General features: G+C 41.2%; 1 protein-coding gene across 1 annotated transcript; it reads right to left on the minus strand.

The window, feature by feature from the left end:
• Positions 1-298: 298 nt before the first annotated feature.
• On the minus strand, positions 299-22,323 carry LOC121090660 (aprataxin and PNK-like factor). The gene is given in 8 exon segments (XM_040599386.1): positions 299-1,264; positions 6,030-6,068; positions 7,320-7,366; positions 9,787-9,912; positions 16,862-17,160; positions 17,162-17,251; positions 19,912-20,093; positions 22,185-22,323. Coding segments are annotated over 8 exon segments (1,128 nt in total). The 3' UTR covers positions 299-1,058.
• Between the last annotated feature and the right edge of the window lie 1,592 nt (positions 22,324-23,915).

Below are 23,915 nucleotides of genomic sequence, written 5' to 3' on the forward strand. Positions count from 1 at the left end.
TGCATTTTAAGCAGAGCACATCAAGCCACCCAGCTGAAAAGCTTGAGTGTGCCTGGACGTCTGTCTCCAGCTGCCATTGGGCAGGCATTCCCAGGGCAGCCAGAGCCACACAAGAACACTTCCCCTGCAGAATCTCCAGACTCTGCCCAAACAGGTGCCAAATTCACACGGCTCCGGTCACCTGTCCTGAAACACACTAAAATTTTTAACTTACTTTCTTGAAAGCTCAGGCGTGCTGTGAACACACGGAAGGGAAGATCTTCCAACAGTCTTTAGAAATCACAGAGACACAAGCAAATGTTTTTTCCGCAGTATGTTACAAGTTTAATTGTGCAAAAAAACAGTCACCAAGACTTCAGCTTTGTTGTGAACTGAACATAATTCCAGTGAGGTACAGGCATGGGAAGAGGTCCTACTGTAATTACAGCAAATACACCATAATCATTGTTTAGACAACCAAGCGGTTCGATAGGCTGATATACTGTTCTCAAGTGATTTACACATATTGTATTTAACTCCTGCACATCAAGAGAATCAAAGAAATGACACCCAAGAGGAAAGCCAGTAGCACTGCACTAACTCAAAAGAACGTTAAAAAAATTTAGACAAACTCCCCAGTGATGGCCAAGAAGTAGTCTGCGATACTGCAGGTGGGCAGTGTAACTCCCCTTCATCCAACACTGTACATACTGTCTTTCAGCAAAAGAAAAGCCTTTCTTAAGGCCAGTATTTCTTTCAAGCACTGCAAGAAGAAGCATTAACAACCTTTAAAACTGTATTTCAAACTATGAAATACCAATGGTGCTGCATAAGAGATAGATGAGGGGAGGGGGAAACACAAAAAAGTTTCAGAGCTCAGTCCTCTGGCTCCACCACTTAACAAAACAAAAAAACCCATACGGAAAAGAAAGGCCTTGCTGAATCCCCTCACCCTCATTAAAATCCTCCTGCAGTGCCTACATCACTGAGGAAAAAACAGTTTTCAAAGCAGTTCCCCTCCTTACACATCCATGTTTCACCATAACCAGCTTGGACATTTGTAACATCGGTCCATGCAGCTACTTTTTGGTTCTAACAAATCTAGACGCTTCTTGCAAAAGCGTTTCAACATCTTCGTTATCCTTGTCTTCTGAACTTGGTTCCCAGTCAGAGTCTTCGTCGGTAGGTTCGCACTCCTCTTCCTCATCACCTCTAAAGCTGTCACCAAGGTCATACTCATTTGGTTCATCATCATTGGCACCGTCTTTCTCCACAGCCCTTTCTCCTGTAGGGACAACAATGCCATATATTCATGAATAATAAATACAGAACTAAAGAGACCTTGCAGGGGCCATCTAGTTAGCCCCTCTCCTCAACAGGAGAAAGGCTCAACTAAAGCACTCTATCCAATGCTGACAGTTTTGTGTGTGATTTTCAAGACTACTATGAAAAGCTGTACCATCCCTCTCTGACCACTTCTGCAGGGCTTACCAGTCTGATCAATTAAGAAAGTTCTCCCTAGTGGCTTTTCTTCCAGCACTTGGAAAACAGTAATCAGGCCTCTTCTGACAACATCTTCTGATATCAGAAGAAACCAGTATCAGACAACGTCTTCTGGCAACTCTCCTTTCCTGAAGCAGTGGCATACACAATTTCCCTGGTCTTCTTCCCGTTACTTCTGTACCTAAACGAGGCATCTTTCTTGGCATTTAGCCCCTAGCTCTTGCTAGACAGCTATTCTGACCCTAAATTTTCTGCCTGCACCCATCCATATTTACTTAGGGCTATTTTATACTCTTGCTCTTTAGAATCTGACATGGCTTTGAATTCCCATTCACTTCCTTCCTGAGCTTCAGGGGAGCAAAGACAATCTCATAGATCACTCGCCTCCTACGCTCTCAACTTGGATCTGTGCTGGGTAGTCTGTGCTTCCTTTCTGCACACAGGTTAAGGAAACAACAAATGCTGAACACTTCTTTCCTGAGCTGGAGGCAGCCTACCCATTTCCCAGTTCAGTCTATTCTATCGCACTGCTGTCTCATCTGCTGCCTATCCATCTTCTGCACAACCTACACGTTGTGATCAAATTGCCTTCTGTCTTCACAGTATGTCACAATACTCTGTACTGGCAGGAATCAAAGACTTGGAAACCTCTATGTATGAGAAATGGATGCTGCTCACAGCATGTTCTTAAACGTTTTTTAGGCAGCTTGTCTTGCAGTCATCCTTTAATTGCTCAAACACGTTGGCATATTTAAACCAATTCCCAGAGACAGGGTAATCCTGCTTTTTGAAGAAGCCTTATCTACCTGACTCGGTAGCATCTGGGCAAAGTTGCCGCCCTAGCAGCATTGCCTTCTCCTTTGACTTACCAGTAGCTGTGAACCTTTAACAAGTTGATTTCCACTGCTTTTGGACTTTGCCAGATGTGCACAACCATTGCTCTACCAGCCTATGCTACCTCCTTTTTCCTACATGCCCACAATTCCTAACTAGCCACCGTCTGTTAATATTCCACTCATGTTATGCTGCCCTTAAGTCATACCCCTGAGTAAAGCTCTATTTGTTCCTTTTCCCCCCAGCCTCCGCTTTCTGCATTCTTCTCTCATCTGGAGATAACCTGTCAATGATCTCATACAAGTCATTTATCTGTTGAGCAGTTCTTATCATCTTTTATATGAAACTAGAAATGTGCTTTTCTTCTCAGCTACACAACCCAGTCCAAATCAGCCATGTTTATACCAACCTCACGTATGTCTTTGCAGCTTCTTGAAACCTCGGGTCAGAGCTCCAGACACTCAAGCTATGCGTGTGGTGAACAAGCAAGAACACCAGCACCTGATGTAGTCAGATCACATCCTCTGTCAGTTACATTTTTCTGCTAGTGGGAATGTTACTATTCCAGCATTATCTTATGGTCTGATTAACATTTTATACTCTATAGCAGCTCTCACCCTAGGTTTTCAAAAGCATTTACAGTCAAGTCCCTCAAAGGTACACAATTTTATGGGTGAACTGTGCTACAGAGGCACCCAATGACTACCTCGAATAGAGTCAGCCACGTGTGACGCAGCCGATACTACAACTGAGAGATATCCTGTGGGCAGCAACCTATACTGTGCACCACCTAGCAGAAAATCCTGAAAATGTCCAACTGTCAATTTCAGCTGTAACCCCATATGATGCTTGCTAGTTTACTGTTTACCAGACTTTAGAGGAAAGTAATCATGCCCATGTTTACCCATAACAGCAGAATTTCTTCTAAGAATCACGGACTATGGTTGTGCAGAAGGAGTTACGTCTCAGAGGGAGACGTTGAAACAAAGATGCTAAATACATTAAGAACAAAACCTCTCTTCTCAGACGAGGCCTGTGAGAATAATAAGCCCAAGACCTGCTTAGCAAAGAAAAGCTGCTCTTAGAGCACTGCAGGTATTTTACAACAGAAATAGGAATTCTGCAAAAAATACTGATGACTTCCATATGTTTCCTACAAATGTACGAGGAGCATACTATGTTTTTCATCCCCATCCACCAATGTCTTTAGATTTCAGCAGCAAATGATGCGCTTCCGTCCAGGTCTTCTCACGCCAGCTCTTTCTGCTATAGTCTAATTCAGCTCCACAGCCCCTGAAGCTGCTCATTAAGCACAATTCTGCCTTTCCCCTGTTCCATATTTATAAAGATGACCTTGAAACATTCTCTGAAAGTATGTCCTTTACGTGGGGAGAAAAAGCTTGCTGACCACCCCTTTCCACAGGGTTGTATCTGGAAGTGACCTGATCAGCTTGCTAGATAACATACAAAGAAGTGTGTAGCAGAATTATGCATAGGCCATAGCCACAGCAGGTCGTTCGTCCCAGTAGCAACAAGGTAGTAAGGTCATTCAGCAGTGACAATGTAATGACACCGTAACTCTAGCCTTTCTCCTTTTTTTTTCCTTCGTCTCTTACAGCTATTCCCCCAGTAATTAGCCTTAGACTATTTCTCAGAACACAGAACACATTCTCTATGGGCAACTTGGAATCCATCTCGTAGCAATTACACTAACGATGTTAAAAACTAAACGTGGCAAGTACCATGTAGGTGGCACCCTTCTTCTCTTGGCTGGTGGAGTTTCAGTACACTTGTACGGAAATTAATCCTGCTGTGCTTAACAGTGCAGTTGTGCCAAACAGCACGAAATAAAGGCTGATGGAACCCTGCCTGTGTGATCTTGCATGGCTCGGGACGACCGCCTCAGATGCGAGCTTGCTGAGTGCAACCTTTTACAAGCTTTGACCTCAAGACAACTAAGCAAGCCAGTCAACAAGATAGTGAGGGGAAAATATAAATTTAAAAAAATCATCAAATACAAACAGAACTTTAACGAGTGAATTACCTTCTTCCCACTGTGCATGGAATATCAATTTTTCCCTGGTTCGTTCTTAGGAAGAGGAGCTGAATTTAACAGATTGAGTTTCACTCCCACGTCAAAGTTTTACACGCTTACAAGAGAAGCACTTTTCCATCCATAGCCACACCTGGCTGACCACCTGCCACGAGCTGCACGCGCAGGATCTACCGTTCCAGTAAGGAAGGTGTTCTTATGAAAGGCACAGCTACAATTTAAAACCTTCAAGATTAGCTTTAATTAGCTTCAGATATGCACACAGTCCAGCTTGCTTCATTATAAAGTCTTAACCACTCGCTGCACTTACAATGCTGCTAACAATTTTCACCACTCTACAATGCACATTTCTGCAAGGCAGCGGCGATCAAGATGGGGCTCGTACTTGCATCGTGGGATGTGGCAAAGCATACAGCTAACAAGTATGCCTCAGAACACGCTAGTGCACAGATACAACCACACCAAGCATTCAGTGGCAGCCAAAGTACACACATACACGATAAGGAAATGGGATGGGAAATACATTTCTGAGTGGAAAGCAAGTCACAGAACAGAATGGAGGCCAAACCACTTTGTCTAGAAAACTACAGCTATTTGCACTTCAATTTACTTTCTCTAGAAGGCCTATCTCTCTATTTTGAAGATTTCTTTAGGAAATGTCCAGCCACACCTTGGTGATCTCAAAGACGTCAAGTTAGTTCCCACTTCCACTCGAGAGGCAGCAGCTCCACATCCTCATGCCTTGTTCAGGCCAGTGAATACGGCATATTATCAGACTATCAGACTGCTCTTCAAAGCTCACTTTTAAATTCTTTTAGAAATAACAGGAAGCTTCACATTTGGAAGCCAAACTGAGACAAAAAAAATTCCAGACAAAAGATGCCTGGAAACAGACCTAAAGGATATTTAAAACTAGAGCCCATGCACCTGCAACATGTAAGCTAATATTATTGGCAGCCGCAAAGCAAGCTAGGTGTACTACTGGTGAATGGAGGAGATACTCATACACAGTATTACAGGTTACATTATCAAGAGAGACTACAGCTTGCCTGTGATACTACATAATGCTCACTGATGCCTAGAAACTAAACTTTGCAGGACACGTGCGTAGTTTACAGTGAATGCCGCCCCCAGCTGAAAGGCATTACCCTTCTTCTACACTTCAGTCCTAACAAGCCTGTAACATCAATACCTCAGAGTAAATCTAAGAAAAGCTCATCGCCACATCCACAGGTATCATTTGAAAGTTATTTCGAGGTCAATGCAACGCAGAAGGAATATCTCAATGTTTCAAGAGCCATCAGTCTTCATGGGGTAACCTTAACTAGCTGTGGATGAACTACTGGCTCCTTTCGTCCTATTATGAACCCTCTTTAAGGAAGGAAGAATTGGTTTGGTCACACTCGTCTCTCCTTAAAACATTTGTTTGTTTCGCTGCCCGCTTCCAGGGAAGCACAGGTGTGCTCAGCCAGGACGCCTGGCACAAATCCAATTCAGCACTATTACTTGTGAAAAAGGAAGCAGAGTTTTACTAAAATAACGACTACCTTCTCCTCGGGTAAGTGTTATCAAGCATCTCCAGCACTACTAAATGCCCAAAACCCGAAGCAGATCAGTTGCATCCCATGATGATGTGCCCGTTCATACCATCAGAACATACCATTTTTTGAAGTTCGTTGTCGTGTTCGTCTTTCAGTTACTAAAGAAAGAAATGTTATTAGTCAGGTCAGAGTACAACATAGCAATAAGGGTTATTCCTAGGGGTTGCTACAACAGAAGACTGACTTATTAAAAGAAATGCTGCAATGGTTGTGCTGTCTTCACAAGTGTAAAAACTACTCTGCTGCCCCCAAAAGACCTTTTTTTTTTTATTAAATGATTCTTGAAAGATTACTCAGATGAACAACTCTTACAAGTAGGAACCATGCTGCCTGTAGACAAATGTCATCAGTACTGGTTGCGGGTTTTAAAGCAGAAAATTGCAGTATTTCAAAGCATTTAAATATTTTACACCATTGTTTCCATAAATGCAATTCCTCCTTATTAACCATAGAACCATAGAATGGTTTGGGTTGGAAGGGACCGAAAAGGTCATGTAGTTCCACCCCTCCTGCCATGGGCAGGAGTAACGTCATAATCCTGATTTTTTAAAGTAAAATGCATTATCATTACATTTCCATAACTGTTCTGCTCTAAAGCATTGTTCTTTGCATTGGGAATTAAATTGGAAAAAAACCCTTCAAGTCCAATAATTAAGAAAAAGCACAAAAAATTGCAAAGTATCTCTCTGAATTCTCTAAGAACAGACAAAATGTAAACAGTACATTCCCCTGTGTTTTTCAACAAGTCTAGTTACTGGAACATAGAAAGACTTTTAGAATATAAGCTCAGATTCAGTTTTAATTATATCCTCTCCAAGCCTCAATAGAGCATACATGCTATGGGGATGGGAAAAAAAGCTATAGAAAAGATTTACCGCAGTATCCATTTGAAATGTGAAGAAATACTTCAGTGTATTCCCTGTATTCACTGTAATACTCCAGCTCCAAATGGAGGAAGCAGAATAGAGAGATCTGCTAAGATCACACTACACCATGCTTAATTTTCAAAAAACCTGTTAAACTCATGAAAATAGCCACTTGCCACGTGGCATGTTTCTCAGATCCTAAGATACAAAGCATACAAACTACATCAATGGTGTCTGACCCAGACCATCTTGCTTCAGTTGAAAAACATTTAAAAAAGTGAATGTTAAGTGTGCAGCGGCCAAGCAACCTGAACTTCCTTATCAGTGTCAAGGGCAGCACCTCATGCTTAAGAGCAAGGGCGCAGGGCAACACAGAGCAAGCCGCAAATGCAGTGTTACTCACTTAAAGCATTTTATTCCAAGGTTTTGGCATCAATTACTGGGTTTGGGGGTTGTTCAGCTATACTGAACAACTTGGCTTACCTGGAGGTGCACTGTGCTTGTATTCTAGCTTATGCTGTGGATTCTTCCTGCAAAGAAGAAAACAGTACAAGCTTGATTTGCCACCTTGTTCCACGCTTAACAAGAGCTCAGCAAGTTCCCAGAACTCCTTTGTAGTTTGTGAATAATTTTAATTTCTTTTTTAAATAAAATTCTGTGACCAGTGCTTTACTGCAGTGTCTCAGCATATCGAATGTAGGGTGGAAAAAAAAAAAAAAAGGGTTCAGTAAGAGTTCCTCTTGTTTCGGCCTTTAATTAAAAAAAGAAAAAAAAAAAGCTGATCAAAACCAAGAGATGAGCTAGTTCCCAAAGTTGTAAGATGAGATGCATTTGTTCAGCATAATAAGAACTGATCCAATTATTTACTCTCACTAGAAACGAAACCAGAACATGAACCTCTGGTGCATAAAGCACAATGCACGCCCAGTGCATCACAAGTCTCAGATACCCAGGCAAAGCTTCAATATTCTGCAACATAAAGCTACAAATCAAATAGTTTGGGAAAATTATTGCTTGTCGCAAAGTAGTATCACAGGGAAAGGACATAGAAGGATTGTTAAGAGAGATTATTCATTTCTGCAATATGCTGCTGCAATCCAGAAAGTTCAACATACAAGTGTGTATGTCTTCTATTAAAAAACAGCATCAATGCAATGAAAAAAATAAAATCAAACTTACTCTGGGATCTGCAGTAAATGCTCCCCTCATTCAGGCTGTGATCCAGGTCACAACACGCTGATTTATCCCCCTTCACACACCCCCACCCCCCAAGCAGTTATCCAATGCTGTTCTAATATTTTAACTCGGTCCCACTTACATCGTGCTAATCTGTTGTGTTAGTGCATTAGAGGCTTTTCTCAAGGCTGCACGTTAAAATAGTTTCAGCTCAATTTACTGTTTTGCAGAAAATAATAATAAAAAAATATCCAACTTTGGAAGAAAACTGGATCAGTTGTCATAATTTTTGCTTCTGAAAAGAATGACATACCACGTGACATTGCTTGAAACACAAGATTAATTTCTGTAACTGCAGAATTTTGGGGATATTTTACAAAACACCCTTGCTGTGAAGACCGCCTCGTAAAACTAGTTATTTATTTGTTTTCTTATTCTTCAAAACCAGCATACTCTTCAGTAGAAATACCTTATTTTCATGTCAAATAACGTGACAAATTCACATACTTCAAGTTGATTTACAGTTTTATGGCTACTGCTGTCCCAAAGTACATGACATGTGCATTAGAAGGGATAGTTATCTGAATAAAAACATGCAAGTACACCTTTTTTTAAATACACTGTACTGAAACAAAAACAGTTGCCTAATTCAGTGTTTTGCAAGTATTGTCAGCATCAGAGCATTTGATCCCAACTCAAGGCATAGCACTTAGATAATTCAATTAGGTATTCAAGTAGTAGCCAGCAGATAAAGACAACAAAAATAACATGAAAACCCTTCAAATGACACCTGTTGCTTCTACCCCCAAAAGAATGAAATGCAGATTAAGAAAAGATCAACTAATGCAGCACAGGAGTTGTCTTACCTGCAAGGGGAGACAGTTTTAGTTCCGTTGTACTCCTGGAAAGCATGTCGGCAATTTCATGACCGGTATAAACCCAGATTTCTGCTCCCGAGATGAGAAATTCATCTCACAGATGTTTTTCAGATGAGAAATACTTCTGTGTTAGCTGAACGTAAGATGGCTTTTTCCTAAAAGCTACCCTCATTTTCTTACATTTTGTGAAGAACATGCTCTTTAGGATCATCACACTTCCCAGGAGAGAGAGAAAATGTTTTTGCTCAAGCACAATCTTGAACAGCAGCTGTTCGTTTCAGTATGCCCCCACAGAAGGGCTGTTGCCTCAAAATATATCCTTTTGTCCATTGCACCAATTACAAAGCAGTCATGAAACTCTGCTAAATAGAAGTGTAAAACCTAGATGTTGAGAAACACATGGAACAAAAGGATCTTTTGAATCAACAGTGGTTAAAAGAAGCAGCAGTCTGCCATGAACTGCATTTTCTTGCTGGTACCTAAATTATGCTTGCTTACACATCAAATACGGATTAAAACAGAGTGTTTGTACAAAACCTCAACAAATACTTTATCAATATCTAAACTAAAAGTTACATATCAGGAACAACGCGTAACAATAAATTATTGTTTCTATACAAGAAGAACAGTTTACTACATGTTGAAAAGTGAAAAAGTTTTGATTTTTGGGCCGCTGAATAGGTTTCAAAAGTCAAGTCTTCAGGTTCACCGGCTGAAATCACAAAAAAAATTTTGCACAGACTTGGGTGCTTTAAAGGTAGAAGTCTGTCCACAGCAGACTTTGGAAGGCCACAGTCGAGGTTTAACATCACTATCCTATAGCCATTTTGCAACTCCAGGGGAGAACATTCTTAACCGGTAAAACAAGCAAAGCCATTTTGCACAGTGCTTCTTACCTGTAACAAGCCGTTCCATACGGACATTCAGGCCGGTTATCTTTGTTATCCTGAGTTACGATCTCGGTTTCATGATAGTCATCATCGTGAGGGTGACTGAACTGCTGAAAGTGAAGGGGATTCTTCCTGCAAAAGACAAAGATAGATCAAGAACCGACTATTCCATTTTTACACAAGAAGTGGACACAAGAAAGGTGTTACTGAATCAGTGACAACTCATTTTTCTGTGGTTACAGAAAGAGCAGCTTTTAACGTTTAATTTATGCAGAATCTAAGACCTGCTTTCAGGGTAAGAGAAGAAAAGTTTTGTCTCAGCACATGCCGCAAGAGGTTAAAACATGAATTCTCCTATTTGCCACCAGCTCCAAGTTTCAGACCTCCAACACATACACAATCTCCTGATGTAGTCATATAGCACGAATCTTACTGAGCAGCTGGCTCCGTTAGGACTCCCTCTGGAGCTGTGCAAGTGCCACACAAACCTCTCGCAAAGTCTCAGCTCAAGCCGCAAGGATCACCCCTGGCAGCCGAGCAACTGCAGCACTGGAGACTTCCCACGCTCTCCGGTGATCGCCTGTGAGCTTTAGGCAATAGGTCTCAATCATTCTGTTCCGTGTGAAAGTTACTTCTCACTTGAATACTTCAAATGCCAGCGTATTATTCCAGAGGGATGAAGTACTGAGGCCTGAGCAACAGGCCCCGAGCCAAAGCTGACCTCTAGACAAACCCGCCAACCAAACATTAAATATATTTAGTATCCAAACAACAGCGAAATATGCACGATCATTAACTATGTATGACCATTAGCGAAAGACAGATAAAATATAATCATTAGTGAAGATACCGTGTGTCCTGCCTTGCTTAGAGGCAGGTGGTCAGGGCCATGAAACCAGGTATTTTCTGTGGTTAAAATCCAGCAGATACAGGAATCTCCCTCGGGTCCTCCCTGAGCCCTGGCCAGGCTTTGGTGGGATCTGATAGGAGAGTGAAACCAGATGTCTCTGCATTTGAAGTTATGTGAACTTGTTTATTCCCTAGTATAAAAGCCGGAGCCTCTCGCAGTGACGTTGGAGACCTCACCTACCAGATGCCCTGCGTAGGACTTCCCAGCTGCCGGGACAGGCTCTCCAGATCCTTGCTGGAACAAGATCCCCAGCGACTGCCGATCTGGGTGATGGTAATGTATTAGGGCAACTGGTGATGTATCTGTCTTAATCACTACAGCTAACGGCGAATAGTAATGATCGGGTGCATTGCCTTGCTTATCTCTTTCACCGCTTGAATCAGGGTATCGTAGGCTAACCCTTTTGTACGTGCATATGCCTTATTTTCGGCATTAATTTGAAACAAACAGTAAAGCAAGGTTATTTTGTGTATTGGTGTCTGTGTGCCATCTACCGACCCTGTCAGTTGGCAAAACACGGAGCAGTCTACTGGACATGACACTGATGGTGCTCTCAGGTTTGCCTTGGCTACCGTGGCATTTTATTTGAAATACCAAATCACAACGACGACATGAAGTTGTACCGTAAGACACAGCTCGGAGCCACACCAACGTCAGTGATGAGAGCGCATTACCAGCATCCATGACTTCGTGCTCTACAACACTTAGTCGAATCCAAGGTGAGCAAGCAGTGAATACACATATATGCAGCATTCAAAGGCCTTTTCTACTGCTTCTAGGCAACAGGCTTGCGTGCACACCGTACAAGACACGGCAACTATAAACAACATCACTTAGTGAAGATTTTCTGTAAAGCGATGCTAAAAAGAACACAGAAAAACACATCATGACTTCAGGAGAAATTCAGGTGACAGATCAAAAGACACTACATAAAAATTATGTCACAGCGTGAACATACTGTACTAAAAGCAAATCTACTTTTCCCCAATGATTTCTTTTAGAGACACTTTTTCTCAAGCGTATTTAAAAGCAAGAAATGGGAGATGCTTTAAGAAATGATTTTCCAAAAGATATCCGCAAAAGACTTCTGTGATTTACCACATCAATTCCCAGAACACATAATCTTCAACATGTTTGTGCAAATTATAAACGTTACCTGCTTGCCTCAAGCAAGAGGAACAACTTTAAACTAGAGCGAGTACTGCTTTAATTTGTACTTGTTACTGCTGCACTGAGAAACACAAAGCCAGAACCATGTATGTAGCTCGCCACATACACAACAGCTCCCTCACTGACCACAGGCACTCCTTCCTTTAAATTCACAACCGGCTCTTTGGAACTTTCTGCGGAACAGACAGTATTAATTTCAGCATTTCAACTAACAACATAAGAAAAAAGCTTTTGTTACAGCTTTGGCAAAATGACTACTTGAGTGCTGTGAGCTCTACTAACCATTCAGGCACCAAAAAAAAGACTAGATATTTAGTATTAATACTTTACATCTCCATTTGCCTGGTACCTTTCATTCAGGAAGCTCAGCAAGCAAGCTACAGATAAACTCTTCCATGAGTTACTTATCAGAGATCCAGTGTGCCTCAGATCTACTTACACAGCTGACAGACGCCTCGTCCTGGTCTTTTCTGTTAATTTCTGCAGACTGTAGGGTAAGTCAATACTGTTTCACTAGATATCATTGCAAAGTTGCATCTAGCAGTCTTTTATTCCACAAGTTCTCAGGAAACATCACCAAATTCAGGCTGGCTGCCTACTTCCTTTGCCATTCAAAAATAAATGGGATGAAACCAAGTAATTTTAGAGACCGCTTGCTTTGTTTTCTAAATGCACAGAGCTAACTTGCTAGCAATACTAGCTAGAATTTTAATTCGGTCATTTGAAACACAATTCATCTTCTCAAAGGGATACAGAAGCAGCTAATGCTCTGTGAAATCAGTTTAATACTTATTCCTACAATAAGATCCTAGTCACCAAGGAAAGAAGTCCTAACAGCTGTCAATTAGCTAACCTATTCTGTTTTAGGTGACAGCCAGTTCCTTTCAAAAATTTACTTCAAAAGCTATTTGGCCAATACCAAACAGCCCTTATTGCAGGAGAGAAAAAAAAACAAGAAGAGAGAGGAGAGAAAAGAAAGAGAAAGAGAGAGGAGAGAAAAGAAAGAGAGAGGAGAGGAAAGAGAGAAAAGAGTATAGGAGGAAGCAGTAAGAAAAAGGAAAGGGTCTCGATGTATGCTTCCTATCACTGGGCTTCAGGATTTTTTGGGCCAGTGGATGATGCTCCTCAAATTATACTTTACCTTTGAAGCACCTTAAACATGTCCTACTTCAGATGCTCAGGACTAGAAAAAAAAAATAAAAAATCATAGTTTATCCTACCTTGATGTGGATAATTTATACTCACTCCACTTCTATATGTTGTGCAACAATATCCAGCAAAATGAAAAGCAGCAGAGAAGTGCATAGCTTCTATTAAGCAAATATTATCCCTTCTTGCAAAAATCTTCTTCCTTTTATTAGGACTTTGGTTTGTTTGAGGGTTGTTTGGGTTTTTTTGAATACAAGAAATCACAGTTGTAAGAGCGCACCATCTTTCATGCTGGAAGTTGCACTCCAAAGTTATTTAGTTTTACAACAAAACCTCGCTGCATGGGAATATGTTATTAGTATGATCAAAAGAAAATCATTAAGCTTTACTTGCACAAAAATTAACCAATGAAAAGCCTATTTTAAGAATAAAGTTTTAGGAGACCTGCCTTCTCATAAACATATACAGAAGCTCTGAATTGGTGTCCCTGCGCTTTGCGTTGCAGAAAATTACACAAATAATTACACAAGTAAAACTTAGAAAGTTCTTCAGAATCGACGCAGTCATCTCAAGCAGAAGCTGAGTGTCGCTCAGTGAAATATTCAAGACAGTTTTCATCGATGCAGCTCCCAAAAGCATCTTAAAAGCTTCTTCTAAAGCAAATTTAAGTGGTAAGGTCAGAATCCCTGGCTCTTCATAATCACATGCAGGAGACTCCTGCCATCCCAAGGGCTTATTTTCTCAGCCTACTAAAGAAACTGGTAGTGAAAATATAATGAATTACCCGCACTAGCTGTAAAGCCATGGAATTCAAGTCTGAAGTTACAAACACCTTACACACACCTGCGGTGTAAGTTCTAAATTGTAAGTCTTATTAGAAAACAGGTCTCAAAAAAAGACAGATGCAAGTCTGTAGCTGCCAGAGGTACAAGCTGAAGGTGAAATGAAAAATACTGATTTTCATAAACAAACAAACAAAGATCAAAGTATTTCGAAGAATGCACACACAAATCCAAAGGTTGGTTGAGCGTGCCCTGCTTTGACAGTTCCAGGAAAGGTTCACACACACCCAGTCAGCACAGAACAGTATCACCGGCTAGCAAAAGGACAGAACCCTGGACCAAAATTGTGAATGACAGTTTCAGAGATGAGAGTTCAGCTGTATCGCACCGCTACTATGCGGCCCTTGAAATCGGGGGGTGGGTTCGGATTGGGTTTTATTTTTAATTCCCTATTCTTCTAACTTGGGAAAAACAAGCAGCAGACAAGAAAATGAACCAAAGACAGTATTCAAAGGGTCAGCTCCTTGACAACAAATATAGTCAGACATAACATACACAGAGCACGTTGCCTCCTAGTGGGAACAGCAGTTTCTTTCGATTTGGTAAAAGCTTCAGACTACCACAGAAAGAGAATCTCACACTGAGGAGGACCACAAGAAGAATCATCTCTGGAGCGAGAGCTGTGAATCAAGCTGGATTCTTTCAAAAGCAGTGGTTTCCAATTCATAAACGAAGAAACTGAGCTATGGGTTACAAAGTTATTTCCTAAATGTTTCAGCTATGTGTTGTGTAAGAGACGTCTAATAAAATCAACTAAACTAACATTTCATCTTTTCAGCTTGTGCTGTTCTGCCAGGCACCTACCAAAGGTGCCTGTCATATCCAGAAGGCAAGTGTCTCTCAACAGCAGTTCACAAAATAAAGACTAGAAAACTGAAGAGCATTTAGTTATCGGATAAATGACATTTGATGACTATGAAACCTCACCTAGAAAGAACACTTTAAGGAAATGGCTTGGTTACCAAAGCAGTCCTCATTTGAGATGTTGACTCCTACAGCACCTTGTGTCAGAAGACACCTTTCATAAGGTGAATGGAAGGAGACGAAAACCAACTACTCATTGTACTGAAAAGAGCACTCAAAGCAGCTTCTCTTCCTCAGCAACTCTACAAACCAGGTTTTGCTCAAGGAAAACACCACACCATGAAAAACTGAATACGCTACCCATGTGTTCCTTCAAAGCGTCCACTCACATCACACATGCGTACATTTCTGTCAAAAACAGGGGTAACTGCAATGGCTTGCTTTACTCCACCACAGCCATCTCATCGATGCAGAATGACTCCTTAGTATTTGCTTTTAATGCAAGCCCACCAAGACAGACTACAAAGCACCTTGCTTTGCTGCAAACCAGCAGGTTTCGTCTCATGACAGTTCCTGAAGATCAGAACCGACGGGTTTGATACTTCCTATTTACAAATTTCTCCAACAAAGTAAGATTTTGTTATGTGCTATTTCAGAGCATTCTTTTTTCTTATAAAGCAACGCTTCCCAAAAGAGCTGCCGCCAAATGTTTTAGAATAAAGACCCAAGAAGAAATGTGCACGTGCAGACTCCTATTCCACATTACCTGTAACTAAAACTTGCCTTCCAAAACATTAGGAACCCTTCAGCATGTCAGAGCATTACACCAGCTTAACCCCCACACAGGGGAAAACTTGTCTGAGCAAAAAGAAAAGGAGCTGGAGCAAACTAAAGGCTGCATTTGGACTACCGGATCAGCTTGACTGCCTAATAAAACATGTTTCCCTCATAACCATTAAGGGCAAAAATTGAGATGCGTGAAAGTATGCTACGTGTAAACTTGAAGTCTGTAGCGTTCATTAATGCGACAGCTTTACGCTTTTGATATACCGTTACCTGCAGCAATAGGCACGCCAAATACATACAAGAACCCCTTTACTTGTCCTGGCTTCTTTTCTGAGCAACCTCAGGTTTTACTATCGCTCAAGCCGCTTGGGGGAAGAGGAAAAAAATACAAAAGCAATAATAGTAATAATAATTTTTAAAAAATAATCACAGGCCCCCCTGCTTCCTGGATTAGCCTTATCTTTTGTGCTTACAATGTACATGGATTTATCTGGAGCTCAAAACCTTCTCCAAAATGCAGTTTGCAGGTCACTGGTCACTTCCTAGCCTCAGGAACACCTCTAGATTCCTATCTTCCATTCAATACATTAACACACCACACTACAGACCTTGCCTGGGCAGAAAGAACGAGCAGGAGACCAGGCACGCAGCACTGGAGTTTTTGAACTTTGCTGCAACCTTTGTAGCGCACAAAACATCTGTATGACAGATCCTTCACCGTGAATCGAGAGGATATGAGTAGCAGAAAAAAAAAAAATAATATATTGTCCCTCAATTGAAGTATTGCCAAAGACACTGACCAGGTAAGGGTACTGACCAGAGAAGGGTTAACAGGGAGTTTATAAGTGTGACTTGTTCGGGTTTTAAGGGGGGTCCGAACGCTTTAAAAAAAACCCAAAAGTGCAGACTGGCCAAGTTATAACAAAAGTAGTTCTTCATTATTTAGGGATAACAAATAGTAAGTATTTTAAATATTCAGATCACAAAGCATGCAATAACTTCATCTTTCATAAAAGTTTCAGCTGCTAATAAAATAAGCCCACAGGGTCTATGTTGGGCATTTCAATCATTTACATCTCTTCTCCCTGCTGGTACATGTACTCTACACACAGCGGGGTTTCTTTCTTTTCTTTTTAAAGTGGACCTTTGTTTCTTATTTCCTACGACACTGCACTGTTCAATTTGCTCAAGTAAATCATCCCTTGTTTAGGCTATACTGGCAGTTAGCAAGACATCCTGGCTCCTCCTTTTAGACTTTTAGAATTCTTGTTATGCCACTGGTTTCTCATCAGTCCCCCCCGTTTACCAAAATATCTTTTTCAAATCAAAGCTTGTAACCGCTTTACTGTTTACTCTTCTGTAGCTAAGACAGTACTTCTTAATAACAAGCTAGCTTAAGCTAGTTTTATTTTTGCTTTACCTGTAACAGCCTGTTCCATACATGCAAGGTGTCCTCTTACGCTTGTTCTGTTTGGAGCTTTCTGAAGTATCTGCACTTCTGGTTGAATCAGAAATCTCAGTCTTGTAATCCAGATTTGCATCAGGCTCAAGAATCCCTTCCTGGGCACCAAAAGATTGGGAAGTCCTGCCCCAGTGAGCTTGTTGGCTTGTAGAACCAGTAATCTGCTCTTTCTTTTCTGTGTCCTCAATTCTATTTTCTTTACTGGAGATCTGACCTACTCTTTTAGACAATTTACTATGCAGCTGCCTATCTTTTTTTTTCCAGAGAACTTCCAGGGGTTTTTGTTCCAGTCTTGCCATTTCCTTCCATGTTTCTCATGGTATTCTCAAGAGGAAATCCAGATGCATTCTGTGGAACAAGGTTACATTTTGAAGGACCTGAAAATGTACACGCTTCAGAATTAAAAGCTTTAAGGTCAACTCCGCCTCATCGTTCCTGTTTTCAAAGGGAGAGAATCATAGAAGAGCCCAGGTTGGAAAGGACCTCAAAAGATCATCTGGGCCAGCCTTTAAAATCTTCTACCCCACTTTCCAAACTCAAGTTAGCTGCTAAATACACCTGCTGAATGAAAGGCTCAAGTTCAGAACACACACGCACTTTAAAGGAAAACTTATTCTAGAGCTCCCGTCCTCAGCTTCAGTTCCCTCACGACACGGTCAGGCTCCTCTCTCACCACCTCGTTTGTGAATAGTCCAAGGACTTCAGTTTACACTAACTTTTGATTAGAAGTACTGCTCCTGAAAAATGAATGCGGATTATACATGTGACGATACAGTAGCCTCTATAAGAACGTACCCTCCTATACAATAATCAATTTCAATCCCTTAAATAGCAAGCTAGATGGAAGATATCTATTTATCTATATGCAGGAGATACAGGGAATTCATGACACACACCTTGAGCTTAATCCCACCCCAATAAATCTTAAACGCTTCAGCTTGTGACTCTAAATCATACAAGAGTTTGTCAGTAGACACCATTAAGTAAAAATTTCCCTTTTGACAAATCCTGCATTTTAAAGTTTGGAACACACGTCCGCTGAAAATAAGAGATGTGTGCTTTAGAAAAAGGATACGAGATACGTAACCAAGACAAGAGCACTGTCCCAACAACTGAGACGTCACCCAGAAGCAGACCTGTATCGAAGGCTGAACTACTTTGGTACATTACCAAACTATTCAAAAGTTTCTGCTCTCTACAGTTTGTGATCTAAGTTCCTCCTCCAGGAGATGTATACTTAGTTTACATGGATGTGTTTGGCAGAGCTGGAAAATCAGGTGGCAGTTACCTATTTGATTTTGTTCCTTTCAATGCAAGCCTCATAAACTGTTAACCAAAACCCGAGGCAATTACATTTGAGCAGCGGGGTGATTAAGAAAGGGCAAAGTCAGAATTAGTATCAAATGATCCAGACAGCAGCATATTTAGTAAGTCGGCTTGGAGACAAAGGTGACTTTTTTTATTAAGACTCCCAAATTAAGGCTCAGTAAACAACTGCCGCTCAGGAAATAACCCTTCATTTGCAAAGCAGAACTAAATGACTCTAATTTGCCACTTCCACTTGTGACTTCTCTGCTACATACTTCATACTGCGTATTACATGCCTGTATTGTATGTAATGAGACTAAACACTTCCACGGGCATGATGATGACGACTAGTTAAAAAACAGGTCGTAATCAAAGAAAACCAAAGACAACAGCGCTATTGGCACTCGCTATGACACACGTGTGACCTCTCTGCCACCTGGTGGCTGCTGGCACTTAAAAGAACTAAGAATCTTTTCAGTTCCTACCCTACAGGACATTTTCTCAGTTGCCTTAATTATGACAGCAGCAGCGTGATTCTGGTTTTGATATCAAAATGCCAGTCTTTTAGAGCTCTCTAAGATTATTACTTGTGCTTGAACTAACCTACTATTTTGTCTGCAAAGTTCTGAAGGCAAGTACACTGTGCTTCAGATAAGAAATATTTCTAGAACGATCAGGAGAAAATAAGTAAGGCTTCACAGAAGCTCACAAGTCAGAACACTTCTTCAGATAAAAAGAGCCACTACTTTATATCCCAACTATCCCGAAGGGTACGCTCGCCATGAGTAACGCGTTTCAGCTAACCTTAAGATTTAATTAAAAAACAAAACCCTAAGAGTTTTCAGTGTCAAAATCCACAAAGCATTATCTAGTAACGGGATTTTAAGTGTTTTATAGATCCTAGAACAGATCCAGGCAATTCTAATGCTAGAGATTAGAAACACCTCCCCCAGGCTGTTCACTTACAGGAAAAGTCAGTGAAAGCCTCAGTTTGCTCTCACCAAAATACTGTTCCACTTTGATAACGATCCTCCTCTTTTCATTACTAGCAGCATTTCACTGCCTATAAACGCAGCTGTAATTTGGGGACACACAGAGACTGACCAGCTGAAGCGTCTGTTCGCTTATTGCCACAGAGCATTTTGGATTTCAGATTACTTTTTCTTGTCTGTCCTTCTTTTTTGACTCAGATTTTGAGATCGTGGCACAAGCACACTCCATGCTACCCTTCTTCAAAGCGCAGCAGTTGCTACGCCATGTACCATCGTTCCCTGACCATAAAACTTTACCGAGAACGGCACGAGTTTGGGCAAAGTCCAGTACCACATTACATCAGTGTCATACCATCACCTATCCCTAGAAGGTTCTCGGAGAAAGAAACCACACACCAAGCCACTCCTAGGACCAGTACTTTGGCCCATGTCTACCAGCCTCTTGCTGTAAAGCTGAAAAGTCTGGTATTCCTGTGGAACTTTGGGAGCCAAAGTTCCAGATCCCAAGGAAGAAGTGCAAAAAACCTACTCTCATGAAGGCTTCCACCGTCCTCGCTATAGAGCTCTCCAATGGACTGGCATTTCAAAACAACTGCTGAACAACAAATTACAAGCAGAACACACGTAGACCCAGCCTTCAACACCACACTGTGAGCTACATGCTCAGTTTTTGAAATACCACGGTTCTTCCCTGAGCCAAAAAATTACCTGAGATGAAGGGACAGGCATGGAAAGACAGCTCCTTTTCCCTTCATCTTGCTCTTCACCTTCAAAATCCTCTGCAGTTTCTTCAGAAGCTGATCTCTTTTTCTGCTGCACATTTACTTCTGGTTTTAATGACGCCGTATTACTTTTTCCTCCTCTCCCTTGGCCTTTTTTCATTCTACTACCTTAAAAGAAAAACAAAAGGGTTCTTTTGGAATGCAACTTTTTACAGTGAAATCCTGACCACATTAGAAATCTAAATCTGCGCTGAAGCAGAACATTGGGCAAAAAGCATGAGAAGTAGCAGCGCTGGGCATGTGCTGTTTCAACCACACATTTTTCATTCCCTGCTTACAGGAATAAAAAGCATATTTTAGAATGAAACAGATGCTTGAGGGGCAAATTTGCAGGAAAACAATAAATCTGTGGCAAAGGATATTCGGGATTGACTGTCTCAGTGCCACTGACAAGTTCATTTCCACAATAGGAGCGGATCAGTAAACTACACGGTCCAAGGACAACTTTTACCACACATCTTTTGTGTTAGTATCACCTCAGATAACCACTTTATGCACACAAACATCAATTAGGACACGGCAAAATCAGGGTATGCCCACCTGCCTAGTCACCCACATCACAGCCCATTATTTCATCGGCCAGTAACCAACAGAAAGACAGCGAACGTTGTGCCTCCCGTTGGAAAGCTTCACAGCTCAGAAAACCGCAAGATCTCTGTCCTGAAGTGCTATTGCTGGATATACAGCTGGGAGACAGCCAGCGCCAGACAGCTCCATCTGCTGCAAAACGCATGCAGAAGGAAAATACTTGATGCCATTTTGCAAGACTTCAAAAACTCTCCCCCTTCAAAAAATAGACATGTGCCAGAGTCATGTTTACAAAGCAAGGAACGGTTCAAATTTTAATGTTTGACTTCAAAATCACAAATCAGCGTTACCTTCCCAGTAAGAAGACAGACAGGGGGAGAAGAAAAACAAAAAAGGGGCAGCCTCTTAGTTTTACTCTCTACCTTTCTACCTTCCCACCCAATATCACCTTACCAAGATGCAAACCATTTCACAGTTTTAAGGAAATATTTTAGATTTGCAGAAGAGATCGGTTGTTTTATTAAAGCAGCCCATCCTAAACTAGAATCGTTCCCTCACATAGGGATTTTTTAAACAGCTCCAGCAGTGTTCATACATATCCCTAGCTCCCCCAAGGTCAGGCCTTCAACAGCACACAGGTGTCCCTGGCCCACACAGCTTCAAATCTCTACAGCTACCTGACCAAAGCGTTCAGCCTTTGAAACAAACGTTACATACACATACATATCAAAAAGTACAGTACTTGCGGAGACAAAACAAACGAAACCCCTCACCCTACACACATACACCCCCTCCAAAGGCAAGAAAGCAATCACGCTAGCGCAGGACCAAAGACAGTCAGCAGAGGTCCTCTGGTACCTGCAATTTTTATATCCGAGGGAATAAGCCAGCAGGGAACAGTCTAGAGTTTGAAAGGGGAAGTAAGGGGGGGAAAACTTTTGTAAGTTCCTGGTACTTTTGTAAGTTCCATCCAAAATGGAACTATTAGGCATGCATTCATATTCTTGTAAGGGAATGAAAATTTTGGATTTTGTTTTTCTAAAACCAGGGAAATATGCACTTGACAAGTAATTTAATTAAGTCAAGTACACAAGGTGAGTTTCTGGTGATACAGAGTGAGGCTCTAACAGTTAAAACAGAGACCTTTATATGCAAGTGCTTTTTGTCTCTGGTTTTTTAAACAAGCATTAGGAATATGGAAGTTAAGGGGGGGAAAAATTTTGACTCACATTCTGAACTGCCTACCAAATGAAACTATTGAAAATAGTTTCACTTTCAAATGAAAATTGGAAAAAATGCTGCTGTCTGGATCATTTGATACTAATTCTGACTTTGCCCTTTCTTAATCACACCCGAGGCAATTACATTTGAGCAGCGGTTTTGGTTAACAGTTTATGAGGCTTGCATTGAAAGGAACAAAAGCAAATAGGTAACTGCCACCTGATGTTCCAGCTCTGCCAAACACATCCATGTAAACTGATCAGAAAGAGCTCTGTCACACCCAGGACTGATGACAAAGGAGGCAGAAGTCAGTCTCTGTTGGCTGCCAGGCATGGAGCACGGGAAGAGAAGGAACAAATTAATACTTTCTATCACCACCATTACAATTACAGTTATATCAAAGCACATAAATATATATTGGTGTGCAAACGTACTACACTGCAAACCTACCTCCTTCCCTTAGAGGCTCAGAAATCCTCTGAACCAGGGGGTCTCTTTCCAGCATCCAAGATGGAAGCACTCTCTTTCTTTGAATAGATTTTGATGGTTTGCTTTCATTATCGCCAGAAAGAGGAACCTGAAAAAACATTTACTCTTTAGTACCTTTTCCCAGTTACAAAAGAGGGGAGGAAGAAATAGATGACAAGTTTGTACCAGTTATGCCCTTCAAATGCAGCCTGGACAACTACCTACTTTTTGGATGGTGTCCATTGCCTGAAATTATTTTTTTTTTTCCCCACACTTCCCCCTCACTCAGAAAAAACAACATCTATAGAAACCTTCATGCAGTAAAAAAAACCTCTTTAGACCTTTGGAAGAAATATCTGAAAGGCTACAAACTTCAAGTTTCATAGAAGAGCCTTACCAGCACCTTGCTATAGAGTTTCCACATGTAGAGGTAAAGACAAACAGCAGGTTTAACAAACAAACACCTATTTGTCAAAAAAAAAATTCCCAACCAACCAACTAAAAACCCAGAAAAGTCTTGCTACCATTCTTTCAACTTACTTCTCTAGAAATGAACCACACTCTAAACCTTGGCTGCAAAAACAATGCAACCACACCAAAGTCATGTTCGATACATATTTCTTTACTGCAAGTAATGCCATCGGTTTGAATCTTTACTTACTAAAAGGTAAGTAGCCATCCAGGGATCTCAGCTACAGTAAAGGCTGATACTTCATTTGTTATAGGTAGTTATTATCTACTATACAATGATGTTGACCCACGTGTCCCTTCTAACTGGATACACAACAGAAGATCTAAGAAAAATCCCACTTGCTCCATACACTATTTATCAGACTGTCTGAAAGCCACTTGACTTGGTAACATTTTCAAAAAGCAAAAGATGGTTTTTTTGAAAACTCTGTTTTGCTGGACAGCATGCTGGCTACCATAGAAAAACTGGAGAGCTGGTTGTTTGGCTGTGTGTTTGTAATGGATCTTGACAACACAGCTCCATCACAGCTGTAGGACTCAAATGAAATAGGCTGCTAGGACGCAATAAACAGACACTATTTACAGGCAGCACAAGGTATCTGCAGGGCAACTACAGGCTCTCCAGAGAGACATTTTAGAGGCTTCTAGGCGGGTTGGAAGAACAGTCATTCATTCCCCTGGACCTTCACAAGTCCTGACAGGGCAGTAACTGATGCAGACCACACAACTGAACTGGACTTTGTTCTGCAGTACTGAACTCAGCTACAATACTGTTAGTTCAAAACATTCTTGTAGCAATGGCAATTTTTTTATATTTGAGAGGTTTTATATTTGAGAGATATATATTACTACTGCAGCGTAATTATCATAAACAGAACAACACAACAGAAATGTATTTATATACTCGTAGAGTAAGCCATCCCAATCAATGAAACAACAGATATAAGTTCACAATTTTGACTGTTGTAATACTCTATTAAAAAAAATGCAACACCCTTTTAATTTTCAACACATGCTTACAAACATTAAAGTAAAATCTGAAGCACTCACCAAACATGGCTCCTCCAGAGCGGCACCACAAAGGGCTCCTCTGCGGCCGAGCGCTCAGGGGCTCCTCAAATGCTGCACCATCAACGGCTCACCAGCGTGGCACCATCAACGGCTCCTCCGATGCAGCAACGGGGCTCCAAGAAGAGCTGGGCATCAAACAAACTGCTCCTCCGGCGCTCCCTGCTAACCACT

Source organism: Falco naumanni, chromosome 6 (assembly GCF_017639655.2).
Source record: "Falco naumanni isolate bFalNau1 chromosome 6, bFalNau1.pat, whole genome shotgun sequence".
Classification (NCBI taxonomy): Eukaryota; Metazoa; Chordata; class Aves; order Falconiformes; family Falconidae; genus Falco; species Falco naumanni.